This window comes from Halyomorpha halys, unplaced genomic scaffold, assembly GCF_000696795.3.
Source record: "Halyomorpha halys isolate HHAL.00 unplaced genomic scaffold, Hhal_1.1 Scaffold240.1, whole genome shotgun sequence".
Classification (NCBI taxonomy): domain Eukaryota; kingdom Metazoa; phylum Arthropoda; class Insecta; order Hemiptera; family Pentatomidae; genus Halyomorpha; species Halyomorpha halys.
Window position 1 is genome coordinate 21,602 of NW_027115703.1, and position 21,610 is coordinate 43,211.

At 32.7% G+C, this 21,610-nt stretch overlaps 1 protein-coding gene across 1 annotated transcript; it reads right to left on the bottom strand.

Annotated features, from left to right (window-relative positions):
* Positions 1 to 2,671: 2,671 nt before the first annotated feature.
* LOC106680050 (Armadillo repeat-containing protein gudu) lies at positions 2,672 to 20,717 on the bottom strand. Its single transcript, XM_014419509.2, has 11 exons — positions 20,523 to 20,717; positions 18,526 to 18,672; positions 16,367 to 16,576; positions 14,569 to 14,640; positions 12,181 to 12,357; positions 11,450 to 11,560; positions 9,225 to 9,449; positions 8,453 to 8,749; positions 8,188 to 8,376; positions 3,539 to 3,760; positions 2,672 to 2,803 (listed from the first exon to the last, which is right to left on the bottom strand). Exons 1-11 carry the CDS (start codon positions 20,697 to 20,699, stop codon positions 2,696 to 2,698), a joined length of 1,935 nt encoding a protein of 644 aa, XP_014274995.1. The 5' UTR covers positions 20,700 to 20,717; the 3' UTR covers positions 2,672 to 2,695.
* Positions 20,718 to 21,610: the final 893 nt, after the last annotated feature.

Sequence of the window (21,610 nt, forward strand, 5' to 3'; positions counted from 1 at the left end):
TCCACAAACGAGCGCTCTCTCGGAAATCCTTCCTTCTTTCCTAGCTCCTTTGCCAATTGTATCTTTAGCAACAGGGATAAGAATTTCATCCGGCCCTGTACCTGAATTGTTTCCATCATTTCGCTCAGTTTATCTTGAATTCTGTTAAAGCGAGCCAGGAGTTCCGCGGCATATTGCCCACTAGACTGTTTGGGTTTCTTTGTCTCTCGGATCATCATAAATATGAACTATAACTTTATATGAATGATATAAAGAGCTCGATTCGAAAAATTTAATCATAAAAAAGTTAATGAGACATTTTATGAATTCTTATTGAAAGAATTGAATAGCACCTGAATCAAACATTTCCATTTTTAGATTATTATATATAACTGAAGGACAATAAGTGATAATGGTAAATATTTATATTCACATTCTGTAAAAATAAAAGCCACTTACAAAAATCTAATAGTAACATTAAATAATCATACATGGTGTATGATTTTTTAATGATCTGATGAATCAAAATTTACATGTAAAGTAAAAATTTACAATTTACCTACAAGAGATAATTTACCTTTTGTACGGGGTATATCTTTTAATATTAAATTTGCCCAGGAACGGTATTGATCGAAGGGCAACAAATTTTCAACAGAGTCCATCTGACTGCCTAATACCCTCTGAATAAGGCTATCGGGCCTTCTATTGTAAAACTTGGAATCTCGGGTACTACTTCTATTGGGATCCTGTGAGTCTCTAATAGTTTCTCTGTTGGGGCCCTGTGATTCTTTTCCTTTACTGCTTCTGCTTCTACTGGAACGGGGAGAATCTCCTTCCTTGCTCTCCCTATCTTTTCTATTAGGACTCAGTGAATCTCTTTCCTTCCTCCCACTGCTCTTATTGAAAGACATTTTTCTAACGATGTTAACAGATCAACGTATATTATTAGAATGCGAATAATGAAAAGCTTTTTTATTATTTTTAGATTACTGTTTCATGGCAACAGTGTAACACTAAACAATTATTAAAGAAAATGTTTAAAACTTAAATTATTTCTAAATATAATTTACGTATGGAATATAGGAATAATATCAGAAGTACACATATGAACTGAAATAGAATAACTTTCAAACATAAACTAAATTTGAAAAAAAAATATACTTAAGAACCTACGCCAGGAGCAAGTAGTGGCTAGAGTTAAAAAGTAAAAGGAGATTCTCTGCAACTTCCACTAACTAGTGTTGGATCACTCACCGACTCTCTACTGAATCCTTTCCTAGTGACGACGTTCATGTACCGAAGAGGAAAACGTATACGACGTCCCGAGTGAGTTGTCGTTGAGTGATGACTTTTAAGTACAATCAACTGATATGTAATGGGAGGCACCAGCTGACATTTTTAGCGTTAAGTAATTTCTTTTGTCGGCATTGCAAAGGAACCGCTGGATCTAGGCAGAAAACCGATCGGCAAAACATCTAAATTAATGTACAGAGATATATAGATAACAGAGGGTATGCACCCCCTGGGGACGGTTGACCATTTAAGCAGAGATAAACAAATAAACAGCCCTTATCTCACACGTGAGCACTTTAAAAACCTCGGGGAAAATACAGTCAAAGAAGAAAGCCGCCTTAATTTAAACATGAAAGGTAGGAAAAAGACCTACTTTCGCGGAAGGTCATTGGACCTTCTCATCCCCTCTGAACATTGAAAAATCAATCAAAAAACATAAATCAAAAGAAGGAGGAGTCAGAAGGAGAGGGGAGAAGATAAGCAAAAAGGGCAGGAGGAACTGAGTTGAAGACAGTTTGACAGTTGGACACAGTCTGGGAGAGATGGGGACTGGAAAACGGTCGGGGAACAGAACTGGAAGAAGAGAGTGTGGAAGAGAGAGTGGCTGACCAGTTGGATGGAAGAAGTCACTCATCGAAGGAATCCAGCAGTGGACGCGGCAAGGGGCGGCATGACGCGATGTTCAAGACCGCTCAGCTACTACCGCCAAGCTTGACAAGTGCATTAAAACAAGTAAGACTTTTCTGTTGTAATTTGGATGGCAATCATAGAATTAATAACTTAGAGTCAGTATAAATATCAAAGATCCCAACTGGTACTTCTCAATTCATAATATAACAATTAAAGTATAAGGAAACAGGTCTACCATGCTCTCTCATAATATCATTCTTACTAATTTATATATGATTGTAAATATAAAATATGTAACAAAGACTTTACTTTATAATTAATAATCCCTGCATGATTCGTAAAAGTTGTGAAAACAAAGGTAACAGGCATGTAAACATTGGGAAGTTTGCACAAAGAATTCTGTCCCTTCAGAGGGTGGAGAATATGGTCGACCATAGCTGATTGGAAACAAATATCGTTGATTTAAGTCGTAACAATTAGAAGTTGTCATTCTTACCTACAAATCTTGTAGAAATTATTTACCCAAATATTGACCTAATATGTAAGATTCTGAATATGTTTTTAGTGTTGTGTATGTTACAAATATTATTTTTGTACATTTATTATTATTTAATATTTTTGTTTCAGAACACGTGTTTACAGAAGATATGTTTTTTCTACAAACAAGATTAAGTATAAAAATAATCAGAAGATAATTGAATTAATGAAAACATTACTCATTGAAACAAAACCTTAATCAAGTACTCACTGTGCACACTTGTTCTTAACTCCTTTCAGGTTTATTATTGCATTTTTATTTTAAAGTTTCAATTGCTAATGCTAGTTTTCGAATATTCCATAAACAGCCTGCTGATGCTTCCTGCAGTATCTCATCTGACGATGCAATCATCACTAATAGATACTAAAATCGAATTGAATTAGAAAATTATAATACTAAAGTGTTTATAAACACAGTATTTCTTTAATTTTACATTTATTAATTCTTAATTTGAAATTTATTGAATAAAGCAGGATACATTTTTTCGAAAATTACTTATCATCCTATTTTCTTGATATATATTTAAATATCGATAAATGTTCAATAAAATATCATTGTGGAATTATTATATTTTAATAATTCTAGAAGAATTTGAAGAAACATTTAATACTCTTGGTTCACTCAATCTTTTTTTTTTTCACATAGTTAATCAAAACTGATCATTTCAAAATCGAAGAGTAGTATTTCTGTAGGGATTATTATAACAAAGCCAAAATATTCCATATAGGTCCGTTGAGGGCAAATAGTATTAAAAAATAAAAAATTCATCATGCTTAGTATTGGGGTCTTAAGAAATTGTAACCGCTTCCGATTTCTGCCACTTATAAAACCATTTAGCATTCCTTCCAAAAGCATTCTTATTTAATCTTATTCCGCACAGGTGTGAGCAATAATAATAAATAAAAAAAAAATAAGTAGAGACAAAATTCTTTTCATCTGTTTCTCGTTTAAGAATGGTAGAAATTAGAGCGTAAATAATCTTTAAGTAGGTTCAATATATAATTCAGATAAACCTTATAAATTGTTAGCAATACATTTGTACTGTTGAGAACAAATTAAATATATTTCATAAAATTAAAATTGTAAATAAATAATTACCGGTACAACTCCGCTTTGATGTAGTGTAACGCAGTTGAATGGGTCTTCAGATATTCTATGTAGAGCGAGAGCAGTAGATCTGTGGACACTCTTTTGCTTACTTCCCAAATACGACACCAGAGGAGATACGGCACCAAGGCGACCAAACTCATAACAGTTTTTGTTCCATTTGCAGCAATTTGCAATGGCTAATGCTAGATGTTCTCGCAAGATTTCTTTGTTCTGCAACATGTATATTATGTAGGTACAATAAATAAAATGATAGGCTCAACGAATCCAAAGGTTCGATATCGATACGTTGTCCTAATTCTAGCTCGCATGGTGAGCCCTAGTGACTTACCAACCTTTGTTTCGGTTGACCCCTGAAGCATTTACTTGTCACAGCAGTTATGACCTTTGTAGGGATTCGAACTTTATTAAATCTTACAACTTTACACTCCCATTTAATTCGCCCCAGTACTATCACCTCCGTTATATTTACCGGGAGAAGCTCACGCAATTCGGCGTTTTGTAGTGTTGTAAATAAATACGACCGGCAGCGTAGCGTATGAAATGTTGCACATTACTTGCAAGAGGTGAGATCAAAATTTCTATGACATACTATTTACAACATATCTTCTAGAATATTCTTCAACAACTATCGCTTATCCCTAATACGGAGGTTATTATTTACAAGAAGAAAATGGATTTATACATCAAAGGACACATTATGTAAACAATGCCTGGTTTATTGATGGGAAACTAACACTTTCGACATCTAGGAAAGACAGAATCCCGAATGATTCAAGTGAGATAACAATCTTACAAGGTCTGTATTATTTATTCCCTGGCTATTTTTTTTATTACTATTTGTTTGTGAAATAATCTTTAAATTTATTTATTCTATTACTATTTTATTTAATAAAAGAATTTATAAAGCCATTGGTACCAAATGACAACCTTCTAAATAAACTCATTTTTCCTCGGCATATTTTAAGCAATATTAAATTTTGAAAAACCTTTAGGCTTTTTCATTCCTTAATGAAAGGGGAATACGATTCGTATCCGTAAAAAACTGTAAGAATGATGATAGTTATGTAGATTCTAACTATGAAGTTTTTGTATGAAGGTGCGACGAACTATTTATCTAAATAAAAATATTACAACCATACCTTTGCTTCCTGGTGTGCGTTTTTCGGGTTTCTATGTTTTTTTTACGTCACCAAGCCATCTTATGCGGCTTGATATGACACAAGCGGCGGTTTCCTGTATAGATCTATCCACTACCATATCTAGTATAGATGGTTTAGATCTCATAGTTCCGTACTGTATTGTCTTCCGTTCACCATCTTTACATACTGGTTCAAAGATCTGCTGGTATACCATGCTTTCCCCGTTTCACAGGAACTTCACACATTCTTTCACCTGGATATGTTAGTATTGGTCTTAAGATCGTTTTATCTATTAATAGCTATGATTTCCTTCTCAGTTTCCAAAATTATAATTTTTTTCGTACAGCAAACAGCCATCTGTTGCCTGGTACGATTCTGGCTTTATTTCCACTATGACTTCCTTCCTTTCCGTTACGTATTGTTCCTTGAATCTGTCTAGTTTCTTAAATATGTGGAGGAGGAGCTGTACGTGATTCTGTTCTTCCTTTCCCTCACTTGAGGAAATCCTATACTGAGTGTTTCCTTATCCATATGAAGAATCCAATATTTTCCTCTATTTTTTAAAATTTCTGTAAAACCTCCGAAAAATATTCTTGCTATTAATTAATGTATGAGGAGCTCGGTAAAATAAATTGAGTTTGGATTTCCCAATCCCCGGTCCCCATTCGGCTTTAGTATTATTGATGTAAAGATAAAGAGTACATAATTCTTATTTATTACAAGATTAGCATCAATTTGTGATTTTCTATGGCAAGTAAGAACATCAATCATATTTCACCTGATAGTTTCCTATCCATTTCCATACTTTAGAAGACTTCAACAGCAATTTTGGAGATTTTGAAGTAATTATTTTCTCCTTCAGTGCTTGGTTTGAACTATACATTAAGATCGAGAGAAACAGAGGGCAGATCCTGGAATGCAAGGAAAAGTAGCAAAGGAAACTCGTTGATTGTTACATGGGTTTAGGGAAATTAAAGTTTCTTTTCTTAGTCCTAAAAGCTTCTCAATACATTAAAAATTTATTATATCCATTTTTAAATATTAAACGTGCGATTTCGTCCAACAAATAAATTTGTAATCTAGCAAATTTCCCTGAAGCGAACAATATCGTAAAACATACCCCAAAAAATTGAGATTTCTTTCGATATAAAAGAAAGATACTTTATAATTTATAAAGAATTTCTAAGGTCTAGTGAATAACATTCAATTCCTTTAAAACTTATAAAAAGATCAAACAATTCGCGTTCTAATAATTTTTATTACTGGATGTATCTGTTGACTTTAGGGTTGATTGCTCTACTTCCCGAAAATCGTGGAGCCACATTCAAATTTTTTGGATGCAAACAGTTATAAATGATAGGGGCACGTGGCGTTTCCTACTGGAGGAAATGGTGAAAACGTGGAGCTAAGAAGAAAGAATCTCTTCACTTTTTAAATTTTTTAATATTAAATTTATTGCTATTTACAACTGTACATTATGATACATTTAGTAAATCTGATCTAAGTTAAATTGGAGTGTTACAGGCGTGTAGAGAAACTACCCATTGGTAGCACTCTAATGACATTTTACATTAGCTGGTCTTGTGGCCATCTTCTTTTCAGGCGCCTCGGAGGATTGTCAGGAATGGAAGAGGATGCGAGATTAGAAACTAGGGGGTTTGAGTGGTTAGAGAGTTTATAATGGAAAGAATGATATCTGGGTCGGGCTAGATCGGTTACATAGGGAACATTGAAGTCTTTATGTATGATTTTATTTGTGACAAAGTAAGGAGCATTGAGGATTTTGAATTGTAAGCCCCAAAGATCAACTCCATATGTCCAGATTGGCCTTATTACAGTCATGTAGATCAGTATTTTGTAATATGTTGGAAGTTTAGACCGTTTGTCTAGTAAGAGCTGTAATAGTCGAAATCGACGTGCAGTATAGACGATGGAACACCAACTATAGATTGAGGAACACCAGCGGACTGAGAATAGAGGGATGAATAGGAACCATTGTGGTTTGCTTGGAAAAATCTATCAATGAGAAAGGAACGAATGATGAGAAAGTATGTAGGAGGTAGGAATTTACAGAGTTTATAAAGCAGTCCCGGGTGCCAGACTCGATCAAAAGCCTGTTCTACATAGAAAAAGACTCCCGCGCAGTACATTCCGCGCTCCATAGAAGACGAGACTACGTCCACTACACGATTACATTGCTGGGTAGTAGAGTGGGATGTTCGAAATCCAAACTGGTGATCAGGGATTATATGATTGGAATCCAGGATGGGGTATAGGCGTTTCAAAATGAGTTTTTCAAGGATTTTGCCCATGATCGATAATAGAGAGATTGGGCGATAGAATGATGGGTATTCTGGAGGAGTTTGGGGTTTGGGGATCATTTTAACTATAGATAATTTCCAGGGGTCAGGAAAATGTGTGGAACGGAGGAATATATGGATATATGTAAGTGAGGAATAGGATGGCTTTCCGAGGGAGAAGTTTTAGAATGTGGAATGTTATTAGGTCGTATCCAGGAGCTTTGCGGGTAGATAATCTTTGAATGATACTAGATGTTTCAGAAGGATGAAATGCTTTAGGTGGGAGGGTCATTTGGAGCGGAATATTTAGTTATGCATCAATACATTCAAGATGAATTGGGTTAAGGATATCAGGATGTGGAATAAAGGTTTTAGAGACGTGTTGTCCGAATGTTTGTGATTTTTCTGCGTCAGTTCTGGTCCAGGTTTGGAATTCGGTGAGAAGTGGGTGGTTAAAATCTTTGAAATTCAGCAGTTTTTAGTGGTCCTCCATAATGATTTGTCAGTAGTTGTAAGATTTTCAGTAAAGTTAATTAAATTTTGAATTTTGTATTTTCTGATTTCTACTTTTAGTTTGTTAGTCAATTTGGTGTAATACTTTTTGTCAGTTGGATATCTGGTCGATCTTGCTTGTCGTTTTTCCCTTAATAAGATACGAAGATGCCGTGGCAGGTTATTTTGTTTATTGTTATTAATTAGCCTATTAGCCGATGTGTTGTCAATGTGTTGTTCTTATTGATGATGTGAGTTTTTCAATAGCTTCATCAATGTCTTGTTTTGTCTTCAGTCGAATGTTTAAGCCCAGTTTAGTTTCCAGTTCACATTTAAATTTGTCCCAGTCAACTCTTCCTGTTATCAATGAAGGTGTGGAGGGCTTTGGTACAAAGCATGAATATAAAAAAAAAACAGAACTGGACTATGATAGGTCTGATGATCTGATGATAGGTCGTCCAGGGATTCAACAGTGGTTTGAGAGGGAGAAATCTGAGAGATGATAAATATATCAAGGATATCAGTGCACTTTTTGAGGGATATCGGCCAATAAGTCGGAGTTTTGGTAGAGAGAATGGAATAGGTATTGGAGGTGGAAACACGGGATAGGATGTTACCACGGGAGTTGGATGACGTTTTAAAATCAAAATTTTTTTCAACTTTATTTTAAGCTACTATATATAATGAGAGTGTGTTACAAACTTACAGTTTCAACTAGATTGCAAAGAAGAGGAACTACGCCGTGATCGGTAATCACAGCTAAATTTTCTGTATCTTGAGCGATATGAGCAATAGCAGAACAGACGCTGGCGAGCACTTCCTCACTTTCCGATCGTAAGAGGCTTACTATCAATTCCAGACCACCAACTAAACTTCTCACCATTTCTCCAGAATCCTGAAGAAATAAAATTTGGTTTAAAATAGAATTTTAATTTATTTTTAAACCAATGACTCAGTTATTCAACTCAAACCTCCGAATTATTTATGCAGGGAACCAATGCCCATGCAGCACTTGCTTGAACTGTGGTAGATTTATTTTTCAAAAGGGACCAAATCAATCTAACTCCATCAAGTTCTTCAATTCTTTTCATGCACTCCATTTCATTTGCACATTCTCCCAAAACCTTGGTCACATTTTCGAGAAGGTCCTTATTGGTCATATTTAACAAACCCACCAAGGCTTCGATTCCTCCAGTTTGAAAGATATTAGACCTGTTATGATCTATCTTAGCACACTCAGCTAATGCTCCGGCAACATTCTTCAACACCTACAATTAAATGAAGATTCGCTATTAATTTCCTTAAAAAAAGATTTAACAATCCAAGAAATATTAAACATTAATCTTTATAAGTAATTTACAAAACTATTGTAAATTCATTTACAATCATTAAATTTCTAAATCAGATATAATTATTTTAAAAATAGTTTTACTCAATAATTTTCACAATATGTGTTTATCCAGTTTCTAGCCATACAACAAATACAATGATTTAATTTTTTATTTTTTTGTTCTTTTTATAGAGTTCTAAGGTTTACCTTCGATTAATTCATCATAGATAATTTTATGAAATATACAATATTAATACTTAATTATATCCTTGAGGTTTAATTTAATTTTAGATACTCAATAACTCTTGTTCTGAAATTCAACTGTGTATGTGTAACTGTTTGTTAAAGGAAAGCACATACATGTAGAAGGGTAAGGAACTTGAGAAGTTGAAAATTAAAATATGCAATCTTACTTCTTCATCTTCGTACTGAAGTAGATCGACTAAGACCGCGATAGCTTCAAGCTCATCTAAACGTTGAACGTTTTCAGAGGACATGGCACATTTCCAAATGGCCCCTGTGGCCGCAGAAACTAGTGATTTGTCTGATCTGCATGACTCCTGTTTAACCAATGCCACCAGAGATTCGATGCCTCCTTGCTCCCTGACAAGGCGTCTCGTTGTCCGATCCTCTGCACACTTCATAGTTATTAAATAGATGAGAAATTTGTGGGAGCACTTATTGGTGTAAATAGCAATATGGTACTCTTGGATAAAAAAAATTATCAATTTTTATACCTTCCCTGATTATTATTTTTTTTTTCTTATACATTACTAGATCGACCTTACACGGCCAGGTGGGCCTTACACGGTTAATATAACAGATTTTTTTGTTATTTAACAACTGACTATGGAGGGGGGGGGTAGTCTTGGGCAGAAGACACCCCTAACTATTCACAGCCTTACAAATATTGATGAACGATTGACGATGAATTACAATCAAAATACGAGGGTATGTCAATATTTATTCGCAATTTAGTTATATTTATTTTATGTTAGTAGCACTGTCGTTTTGCGTTGATGACGCGTGCTAGTTTCGTTAACGCTGCCCAGCTGTTAATCATGGCTGCTATTCAGTGATCTGGTTTTTTGTAGTTGGAAGGCGTATCAGGGGCCGAAATTCAACGAAGACTTTCGGTACAGTACGGGGACAGTGTTTTGCCAAAACGGAGTGTATACGAATGGATTGAAAAATTCAAAAATGGTCGCAGAAGTGTTAAGCACGATGAAGGAGTCGGACGACCGTTTACCACCACAAATGAAAAAAACATTGAGCGTTCATGTGAAATGCTCTTAGGCAGATGAGTAACTATTGACGAAGTGCATTGTCTGCAAATTAGTCATGGTTCTACCTACGAAATCATTCACAACAGACTAGAGTTTTATTAAGTATGTGCAAGATAGGTTCCAAAACAACTCAGTTGCATTAACAAACACGCTTGGAAAGAAGCATCCGCAATAAAAGAAGCGATGCATTCCTGGCTCGCAGGCCAACCGAAAACCTTTTATGAGGGCATCATGAAGGTTGCACAACGATGGACCAAGTGCGTTATAAAGCATGGGGACTATGTCGAAAAATGATGTACTTGTAAGTTTCCTATTTGATTACAATAAAATTTTATAACTATATTGCGGAAGTAATTAACTTACCCTTGTATATAAATAAAAAATGAAATAAAATAAATAGATAAAATAATAATTCTTAAGAGAAAATGAAAAGTTAATGACAAAAACAATGACATTCATAGGTTGAATAAAATAAATATAAAATAAATTTGTATGGTAAAAAAAAAAAGTTAATGTTCTGATAAGTTAAAAGAGCATAACTCTAAATTAATATATTTGAAGTTAATTTAATTTATCTGGATAGAATACTAGAAGACACACCTTCGCTAAGTAACTTAAGAGATGATAAATGCATTGAAAGTTATCTGAGAAATGTTTCAAAAATAAGAAGAAACGTCACAAAATAATAAAAAAAAGATTGCGTTTCACTTATTAGTTAACTTCACTTGTCATATCCACTCATCATAAGAATTCAATCTTTTCTTCTAAAATTATCACAGCAAGGTAAATCCATTATTTTCATATAGGCTCCAAGCTCCAACGTGGAAATATTGTCAGTCCATTCTTACGATTAGACATATTTTTGAAGAGTGTACTCACTATTTGCCAACAATAAACAGAATAGGACTGACCCCAAATTTATCCGAAGCTCTCGCAGATGAGGAAGCTAAAATAACACGAGTGTTTGAATTTTTAAAAGCATATCGCCTTCTTTATAAATTATAATTCCTCTTCGATTTTTATTTTTTTATGTTTTTTACTTATTTTTTTTATTTCTATATTTTTTATTTTTTTTATTTATTTTATTTTATTTTTTATTTTTATGTTTTTTACTTTTATCATGCCATAGGCGTTGATGACCAGAGGGTTTTACGCCTTTAAGCAACAATCAACAACAACTTCACTTATTTTAATTATTTTGTAATAATGGTGATTTGAATATATTTCTATATGATAAAGCTTCACTTTTTACAATTAAGATTGTTGAAAAACAACATAACTGAAACAGTTGCTGAAAGCGAACCAACGAATTAAATAATTTAATTATTGCTTAAAAAAAAAAAAAAAAATACCTTGAATATTGCTGATGCACAATGTTTCTTCAGATTAGCGTTTTCAGCCGATAAAAATTGTACCATATCTCTAATCATGCCTTCATGTTGAATATCATACTGGTAGCTTTTCTAAGGGAAAATATAATAATAAAATAAATGGTAACTTTAACTTATAAACTTGTTTGTATCTTTTTAGCCCTGACGAATTCCTGCAACGTGTAGCGAAACGTTGGCTAAAATAAAAATAGTATACCAATTTACTATTTGAGTTTAATTTGACTGCACCCGGACCAAATTCCATTTATTGGTATCTTTAAAAGAATGAGTCAAGAATTCATACAAGATAGATATAAAAAAAAGTTCTGGGACAAGGCCTCTTAAGAATAACAATAATGTAAATTAATAAATGATAAAACATAAGACATATCTGACCAGAAAACTGCATTTATAAAATTAAGTTAGCATATACATTATCTACAACAAAATCAATAAGTAAGCTACAAAAAAGTAATTCTTAATATGAAAAGAAATGAAAAAAAAAATATTGAAAATAATAAATCAATTCATTACTATAATAAATATTGTTGATTATAATTATAAATACTATAGATTATTATAATATATTCTTTATTATAATAAACCATAAAATTTTATTTAAATAAATTAAATTCACTAATATAAAACTTTCACAACTAACTTATACCAACAAAAAATATAAAATTTCAAAATAATATAATTGTTGTTATTACCTCAGAAGAACACTCATCGATAGTGCCTAAGGTGTAGGCTACAATGTCTTCATGGACTGAGGATAGGAACCTGCCTAATATAGCCACACATCCAGCGTGCCTCATCTCTTCTTTATTTTTGTGTGACTGAGACAGTGCCCAGAGTGCTTTCGCACAACCACTCACTACACTAATAATCTGAAATGAATATTTGATAAATGCTCGAGAATACGTATGAGAATAATGTTGACTTTCACCACCTCTTTATTGACTTCCGACAGGCTTATGATAGTGTAGAAGGAAGAAAATTATTAAAAGCATTACAGTCACTGGGAATACCTAGCAAGTTAATAAGTTTAACAAAGATGACCCTGGAAAGGACTAGTTGCAAGGTGAAAACTCGAGTGGGCATCTCCAATAGCTTTAGGATTAACAGTGGCTTAAGACAATGAGACCCATTATCACCAGTACTGTTCAACCTCGCCCTAGAAGTTGCCATTAGAAAAATAAGGACAAACCCAGGTGGCACCATTTACAATAGGATCACACAACATATGGCTTATGATGTATTCATCACAGGGAGAACCAAAACAGCACTGGCCGGTACTATAGAAGAATTCAAGAGAGCAACACAGGATTCAGGACTTAATATAAATAGTGAAAAGACTAAATATATGAAAACCTCAAGACAGACCGGGGAGAGAAGAGATATTGTGGATGTGGGGAAAACATGTTTCACTGCTGCAGTACTTTCAAGTACCTGGGAGGAGTTGTGACGGAGAACAATAATTTAGAAGTAAAAATTAAGGGCAGGAAGCAGATGTTTCTATGCCCTGCAATAACCTCTTCGATACATAAGGCTTTCCAGGAAAGCAAAGCTTTTTGATGTATAAAACAATAATTATGCCAGTGCTAATGTATGGCAGTGAGACATGGACTCTAACCAAGGAAAATATAAGAGCTCTACTGGTTTGAGAGAGGAGAGTCCTGAGGAAGATCTTTGGAGCTGTTAAGGAGGAGCACAGGTGGAGAATCAGAAGCAACGACGAACTAAAAGAATTGTAAGGAGAGCCTGATATCCTCTGTGCTATTAAGAAGAGCAGGCTAAGATGGTTGGGACATGTAGAAAAGATGGAGCTCTGTAGACTACTTAAAAGGATGCTAAATGGTGCACCAGGAGGAAAAAGGTAAAGGGGCAGACCCAGACGTCGGTGGCTGGATGATTTGCAAGGGATGGAAATTGAAAATTGAAGGAGTCTCGCTGGAGACCACGAGGCATGGGGAAGAATAGTGGCCGAGGCCCAGGTCCTACAAAGACGGTAGCGCCCAACAGTGAGTGAGTGAGTGAATATTTGATAAAATAAAGAATTAGTTTATTTCACTAATATGCTATAAGATCGTAGAATGGCGTACTACTTCACGAAACCGCTTTAAGCCTTATAAATTAGGTAAACTGGACCAGGTACATGTGGAATTCCTCTACGATGGAGCTATGGCTTGTATGGAAAATATCAAGACAGGCGAAAAAAAAAAACTATAAAAATGTTTGAAGCCCATACTAAGGTCAAGCAATTTTATTTTGATAGAGCTTAATTGCTTTCAAGTTGAAAGTAAACACGATTACCCGTGGAAGAAATAGTTTGCACGCCGAATTTTATGTAAATCTTTTGCTGCAAGAAATATAAATACAAAATAGTTAATATGTAGAGAAAAAACAAAACAAATCATAATAAGGGAAGTTCTAAGTTTATAAATAACAAATTTATCATACCAATAAGTTATACAGAAAATATCTAGTAGAGTAATATTTTAATTCAATTGGAACTGAGTGGATAGGAAATGATGGAATAAGGGGGATTTGAAGGTGGGAAGGGTACTGAAGCGACGGATGGAAATAGGAATGAAATTTAATTGGGAAGAGAATCTGTCGATGAAGGATCTATCAAAAGCTGCAGTTTGGTGGGTCGTTGAATACGAGTCTCAAGAGAAGTTAAAATACAGAGTAGAGTAGTTATGAACTATAATTATTGAACTCCAAATAAATCGAGTTCAAAAATTTCTAACTTTAAATTCTCCTTCCGAAAAAAAAAATTGTTTACCTACTATACTAAAAGCCTCAAAATGTTTATATTTTTTGTGTATAAAAACTCATTTAATGGTATATAATAACTGTGAACAAAATGTATACTTTCTGAACCAAGCACCAAAAATGTCTCATTTTTTTCATGATTTGTTTTCTATCCAATAAATTGGAGATTTCAGTAATTTTAAACTTCCCCGTGGCAACACGGAACATTGTGAAAAAAAAAACAGAAGTTTATAGTGGACAAACATTCAAACCATTTTATAAATAAATTATATCAACGTAATATTCCTCATATTACTTTATATACTCTAAAATTTTCTTACCTTTAATTCATTTTCAGTAAGACTAGGCCTAGGAGTGACAAGGAGCCTTTTAGGAACATCAAGGAGATCAACCTATAGGCAATAATAGTAATTATGTAATTTTTAAATATTAAGATCTAACCCAAGCAATCATATTCATATTCATAAATAAAATTTACTCATGAATCACGTCGTTTTTTCACTAAATGGTCACAATTAAGAAGATCATTCCATAAATGTATCCAATAGAACATAAACTTAAATTAAAGCTTTCACTTTCAGTATGGTCGTTAAAATGTGACTTGTTGCAATAAAAAACTGGTTAAAAATGTCTGGAAAAGATCATCCCGCAAGTCATACAATGTTTTGTTTTAGGATTAGGTGAAAATGTATAAACATTACAGTAGATTTATGTAATAATAAGATCTATATTCAAGTACGTTCTGAAATGTTTAAAAACTCCAACTAATAGATGAAAGGTGACAACTTAGCAAAGGCTATTTAGCGTGCTTAAAGAAGCTTCAGCTTGTGTGGGCCCCAGGACACAAGGGAATCACAGGTAATGAAAAAGCTGATCAGCTTGCTCGAAACGGGGCTGAGCACCCTCCTATAGCGCCAGAACCATTCCCAGGCCTATCTAAAAGGCATCAGAGAAATGTAGTTCTTGACTGGACATGGAAGATAGCAGGCAAGGAGTGGAAGGACTGCATAGGGCTGAGACAGATCAAATTTTTAATAACTAAATCCTCTACTTCTAAAACTAAGTGGCTGCTAGGCCTAAACAGAAATGAAGTCCGATTATTAATAGGGGTTATTACAGGTCATTGCAGACTTAAGAGACATCTTAAGATATGTGGAGTAGTCCATGATTAAAACTGCTGCTTATGCGGACAGGCCCCAGTCATTGCCTTACATTGCATAGCAGAATGTGGTAGGTATCCTTCACTAAGATACAGGCTTTAAGGCTCTGATAGAATCAAAGGAAATGAAGCTTCCTCTATAGATTGAGAGTCCCTTTTGAATTTCATTAGAAAGCCGAAAAGGTTCGGAGGAATAAGATCCATAAAAGAGACATTCCATTGGTTTTTCTTGGGTATGGCAAAAAGGACCAATAGGCCCACTTGCCGGACTTGCTCTCCCCCCCACCATTACCGGTACCAATAGCACAGGCTATTGCTAAATAATGGCCTGAACACTTGAATTTTCATATACTAGCAATCATTGGCATATTCTAAAGAATTATTTCAGAGTCAATTTCCTGAATACATAATATTATACGAGGAGAAGATGGTTGGGGGTGCGGTCAAATTAAAACACTAATAAGTTGAAGTAACTTAATCGTGGCAACGTTTGGACCAGAATTTCTGGCCTTCATGAGAGCTAAGAACAAAAAAACCAATTAATATAGAAAATAAAAGAGAAAATATAAACAGAATGTGAAAGTAAAGAAGTGTAAAATAAAATAAGTAGGTAAAAATTTTATTTTATTTCCTTAATTATGTTTTTTTACCTACTTATTCAATTACCTATGTATACATCTTATTTTCCACTGGTCTCATCACTTTATTTTATTAATTCCATTTTTACTGTTCAATTATTTACTTTATGTCATTCTGTTTATATTTTGGTCCTGATGAAGGCCAGAAATTCTGGCGAAACGTTGGCACGATTAAATAAGTTACTTCAACTTATTAGTGTTTTAATTTGACCGCTCCCCCAACCATCTCTTCAAATAAGTCATCCACGGTTAACTATCTCTCATGATTATGAACATAATATTATATTTTAAATATAGAAATAAATAAAATATTATAGTTACCATTATAGGAATTCCTCCGCACATTCTCACTATTTTTCTAGCCTTTGATACTTTTGCTAAATTAGCTATAGTGTTAGCAGCTAGGCACTGGAATTGTGGTTCTGGGCCTTTTAAAAGTTGAACGAGAAGCTGAACGGCACCTAGATTAGTAATTTCTTTCTGTACTGCATGATTTCTTGATAGTTCACACAATATTTGTAAAGATCCTAGCTATAAAAAAAAAAAAAAAGAATAAAAAGAATATCCTATATTTCTGTAGACCTATTTCAATCCTAAAGACGCTAAATAGAACAGCAAACTAAGCACTTAAAAAATCAAAAAAGTAGTTATAATTTAATTTTATATATTTATTTGTTTATGGGGCTACAGAGGTTGAAATTGAGTTAGCCTGTGAAATACATAAAATAAATAATCAATTGTAGTAATTTTGAAGTTAAAAATCGTTTATATAAACTAATAACAAACAATATACCCAAGCTGGGCTATCAATAATCGTTAGAATAAAAAACTAAAATAAAAACGTCACTTCATATTTAATAGTATAAAAAAACCAAAAAAAAAAACCTCCTATTGGGACGATAGCTATCCAGCAAAAGGTTTTGTGGTACATATAACAAAAAAAAAGTTTAAGATCTAATTCTGCGGATACAGACAAAAATTGAAACAACTGATTTTGGTTAATATTGCTTAGTTTCGGCATGTATCGATCCCTCCAGTGCCGTTCCGTCATAAGCTGGACCAAGCTTCTGCAATGCATATTTACCGGAGAGTCGTCCTTGGGCAATTATTCTTAAGTGAGTTATAGGGCAGCTGATTTTTAGGTAGATTTGAGGAGTATCCGTTTTAATGAATACTCTACCGTACCACGGGTTATAGGTCGGAACAAGAGGTCTTTATCCTTGACAAATTCCCTATATCTATCCAATATCTCCCCCATTCCAATTTTGATACTTACTGGATCATTAAGTAGTATCGGGTCAAACATTCGGAAGCTTTTGTAATATTTTCAATATAACTAAATTTCCAAGAAGTAGTTATATAAGTAGTATTTTTTTTATATAATGTTTGGATTTGGACCAACATTAAAAATACATACTTTTTTTAAAAAAATTTTATTAAAAAAATCCTTTCGCTCATTTTTATTTTATGCTTATGTTGTGGACTGCTGATGTGTGGATATGTGATGGAACTGAGCACCTTTTTTTAAAGTAGTTTAAATATGATAAATTTTGAGTAATAATATAGCTCAGTCAGTTTAATAGTTTCAAAAATACATTAAAAAAATATGAATCACCATTTTGTGATTTAATTTTGGCCCTTTGAATAAAAACCGCTTATACATTAGCCTAATTACTCAGAGCATTTTACTTTGCGTGAAATAGGGCCGTAAATAATTTTTTTTATCCTGGAACCGAAACGTCAAATGCAAGTACGGTTGTCCTCCGGCTCAGTGTTAAACAGCCCAAAATTTGCAAAAATTTCACACTTGAATGAAAAATTTGAAACCATATATGTCTCTGTTGGCCAAATTGTCTCCAAGATAAAACTAATCTAAGTTTGGTAATTTTTACTTTCAATTTGTCTATATGCAAAATTTCGAATACGAGTTTTTGACAGAAATATATGTATTTAGGTCGAACTAGTCTAAAAACCTATTTGTATTTGTCCCTCCAAACGGCTGTAAAGTTTTTGATGAAACTCGTTAGGTCAACGTACGATTGAATATTCATTAATATCCTTATATATTAATTTAATAATAAAGGTTTCATACTTATTGAAATAGTTCAACAGGGTTTAAATACCAAATTTTCTATAAATCTTCCTCTAAAATACCTTTAATTTTGTTTACTTGAAGAAAAAATAACTAGTTCCCATTGTTAGCAATAATAAACAATGAATAAATATAAAATATTAAAGAATTTTATTAATAACTAAAGGAGAAAAAGGGAAAACTAGTAACATCCGATTCGAACGAAAAAAGCCGAGACCGCACGATAATTTCAAAATGTAACATTAATGAATATTTTATAAAGTACAAGAAATTGTTTCACTAAGAAAAGGTCAGTTTTATAGATTTAATTGAAAAGTGACTACAATTACAGCATTTTCTAAAGTATTTTTACTCTAATACTCTAAGGTTACTAAAAGTTAATACTAACCACGCATTTGTGAACTTTAGTTTCTAACAGATTAATCAGAATTTCCAGACCTTTAATATCTCTTATTGCTGCTAATGTTGTGTCGACGGTCAGATCCTCATCTTTCATACATGCTAGAGAAATGACTGTAGCTGTCTGATTACCAGCCTTCGAGGAAAAAATATAATATAAATTAATGCAATTCACAGATTTATTTTTTTAAAGCTAAAGTAGTAATCATTGATTGTGTCATCAGGTTTTCTTTTTCTTTTTTACTCTTGTCTCTTCTTATTCAATTGGAAATATGATTTATTATTTCTTGCTTAGGACGCCAACTGCTTATTTTGTAGTTTTTAGCTTCATTATACACTGCCATATTTCACAATATATACACATTTATCTATACAAATACGACAAGTGAAAAAACTCGTGATTATCCGTGGTTGGTGTCTTAGGCAAGAACACTGCGAGTTATCTCGAATTGGGTAGTTAAGAGGTTGAAAAAAAAAGAAAAAAAAATCATTATTTTTCCTTTTTTTAATTAAAGAACAAATACATTTTGGAAAAATAATTATATGAAGAAAAAAACATTTGAAATCGTCATACATATATTTTTTAAATAGATATTATTATAATGTAATATCTTAATTTTAATCATAATATTATATAATGAAAATATAATTTGAAAGACATAAACATATATTACTGAAATCTCTAAATACTATTGAACAGCGAGGATATTTACCCGCATAAACGCAATGTTTCAGGTCATGGACGACCTGATAAATTATGCCTTTTTTTCATGTGATAAAAGATTTATTCATATTTCTCATAAAGAATTATAATTTTAAATAACTATTCATTTTGTATAAGAATATAAAAAAAAAACACCTTTTATAAGTGATCTAAAATATTCAGAGTTAATATTATTATTTTTGAAAATATATTATCAACAATATTTAAATATGAAAAAAACTTAAGTAAACCAACAGAAAAATAAAAATATAACTGATAACCTATCAAAGTACTCCCAGGCAGATAAAGATTGGTTCGCTTTGAAGTATTTGATATAGATGACCATAACATTTCTATCTATCAACCCAAATATCATAACTATGGAAATGATTTTCAAATATACCCGCCTTCCGGGCTATGATATTTAAACATGCTGAAAAGTTGAATCCGCGAATATAAAGAAAATATCTATTATAAGATTCAAATACCTCAACCCTCAAACTATATTTTCCTATGTACTTCCTTGATTCCCTCCATCCTCTTTAAGTACAGATGTATGACGAGGAACGATCCAATCTCCCGATTTTATGAAGGATTGAAGAGGCTTTATTTTTCCTACTGTTGTAATTAATTCGAAGCATCCTTCAGTTACCAATCTTCTTCAATTCGATTTCTCTTTTAATTTCTTCAAAACACTTCAGATTTATAAACAATGGCCCACCGTACCATACATTTGATCGACCTTTCCTTATCTGAATCTCGTGCATCTAGAATTCCTTCTGCCTTTCATCCATGACTCCAACACCCTTCCCAATTTCTAATCCCCCCTATTCAGTAATTTATTATCCATTCAGTTTCCCAATAATTGTAAATATATGTTTCTAATCTTTAGTCGTAATTTATAAATATTTATATATTTTTTCTTTATGTTTCTATTTTTCAAACATCATTAATTAGTTTACCAATTTTAGATTAGTATATATAATGACATTATTTTTTTTTTAATTTCTCAATTCTTTGTATTAAATTCTCTTTCACTCTAACATACTAAAGCCAACCTTTACGACGTAGTTGTGTTATTTGTATGATTATGATTATGTAGTAATCAGATTTTTTTAACGTGATAGCACAAAAAATGTATAAGCACTTACGTAGATTGATACCTAAAAACGATAAGAATATATTCCGGTTTTTATTCTTCGAAAATTAGAAAAATTCGAGATAGATTAAAATCATTACTTACTATACTAAAGCATTATAAAAAAAAAAGATAAATAATTTACCTTGATGTATTTAATAAGTTTTTGTGCATGCCAATACTCAGAAGGTAAATCAGATTTTTTTGAGTTTACGTCTTGCCACTTTTCATCTTCAGTTTCACCGTTTTCACTTTCATCGTTTGAATCGTCATCTGCTGTATTAACTAACCCATTTTGTTGGTTTGATATTCTTTTATCCATTTTATCTTACTAAAGAGCCTCTCTGAGCCAACCCATTGACTGACAAATCTAGATTGACATTCTTGTATTGATCAAACAACCCGCCTGCCTACCACCAAGGATTTGATTTAGTAAAAATTCATCTTTTAGTAATAAGTTACATAATAACAGAAAAACATTTACTGAACTTGTATAAATTAATATAAATCTAATATCTATAAGATTCAGATAAATTTTGCAAGATTTCATTAAATAATTTTAAAAAGGGCTTTATATGCTTTATAAAAGAAGTCCTAAATAATGAAATAGATTTTTAAAACACTATCAATACATATTTCGTTTTTTTACGTCAAAAAAAGAAATAATAATAAAAAAAAGAATTTTATTTTAAAAAAAAACACAAATTTTCAACACTTTATAAATACGTATGTTTCAATAAAATAAAATTTAAAAATAGCTTTTTTATTTCAGTTCACTGATACTACAAAAAAAAAAAAGTAAAACGTGCATCCCATTTTGTTGTTTTTGCCCAGTTGTAGGTATTATTGGTTCATTACTTCAAGATTTACACATCTGCATCTTCCGCTGCTCTGTTTTTTGATAATTTGAAATTTCTTCTGTATAAAACATGAAACGTGATTTGATTTTTTCATTTGATAACAATATATATTTTTGTGTCTGTGGAAACATACCATCAAAGAAAAAAGTAGGGGATAGCCCCATTCTACTATATCAAATTTTCCAGTTCTGTGTCCCTTGGCAAGGGAGTGAAAGTGTAACAGAATTTGGACTTTGTCTCTCAGCGAATGCCTCTGAGGAAAGTGGTACTGAAAAGAAGCTCATTTGAACTCAAAGTATTTTTTCAGATAAACATCAGAATGCTTTGACATGATCAAATGAGAGGATTCAGTTTTCCGTGTTGATGTAATTAG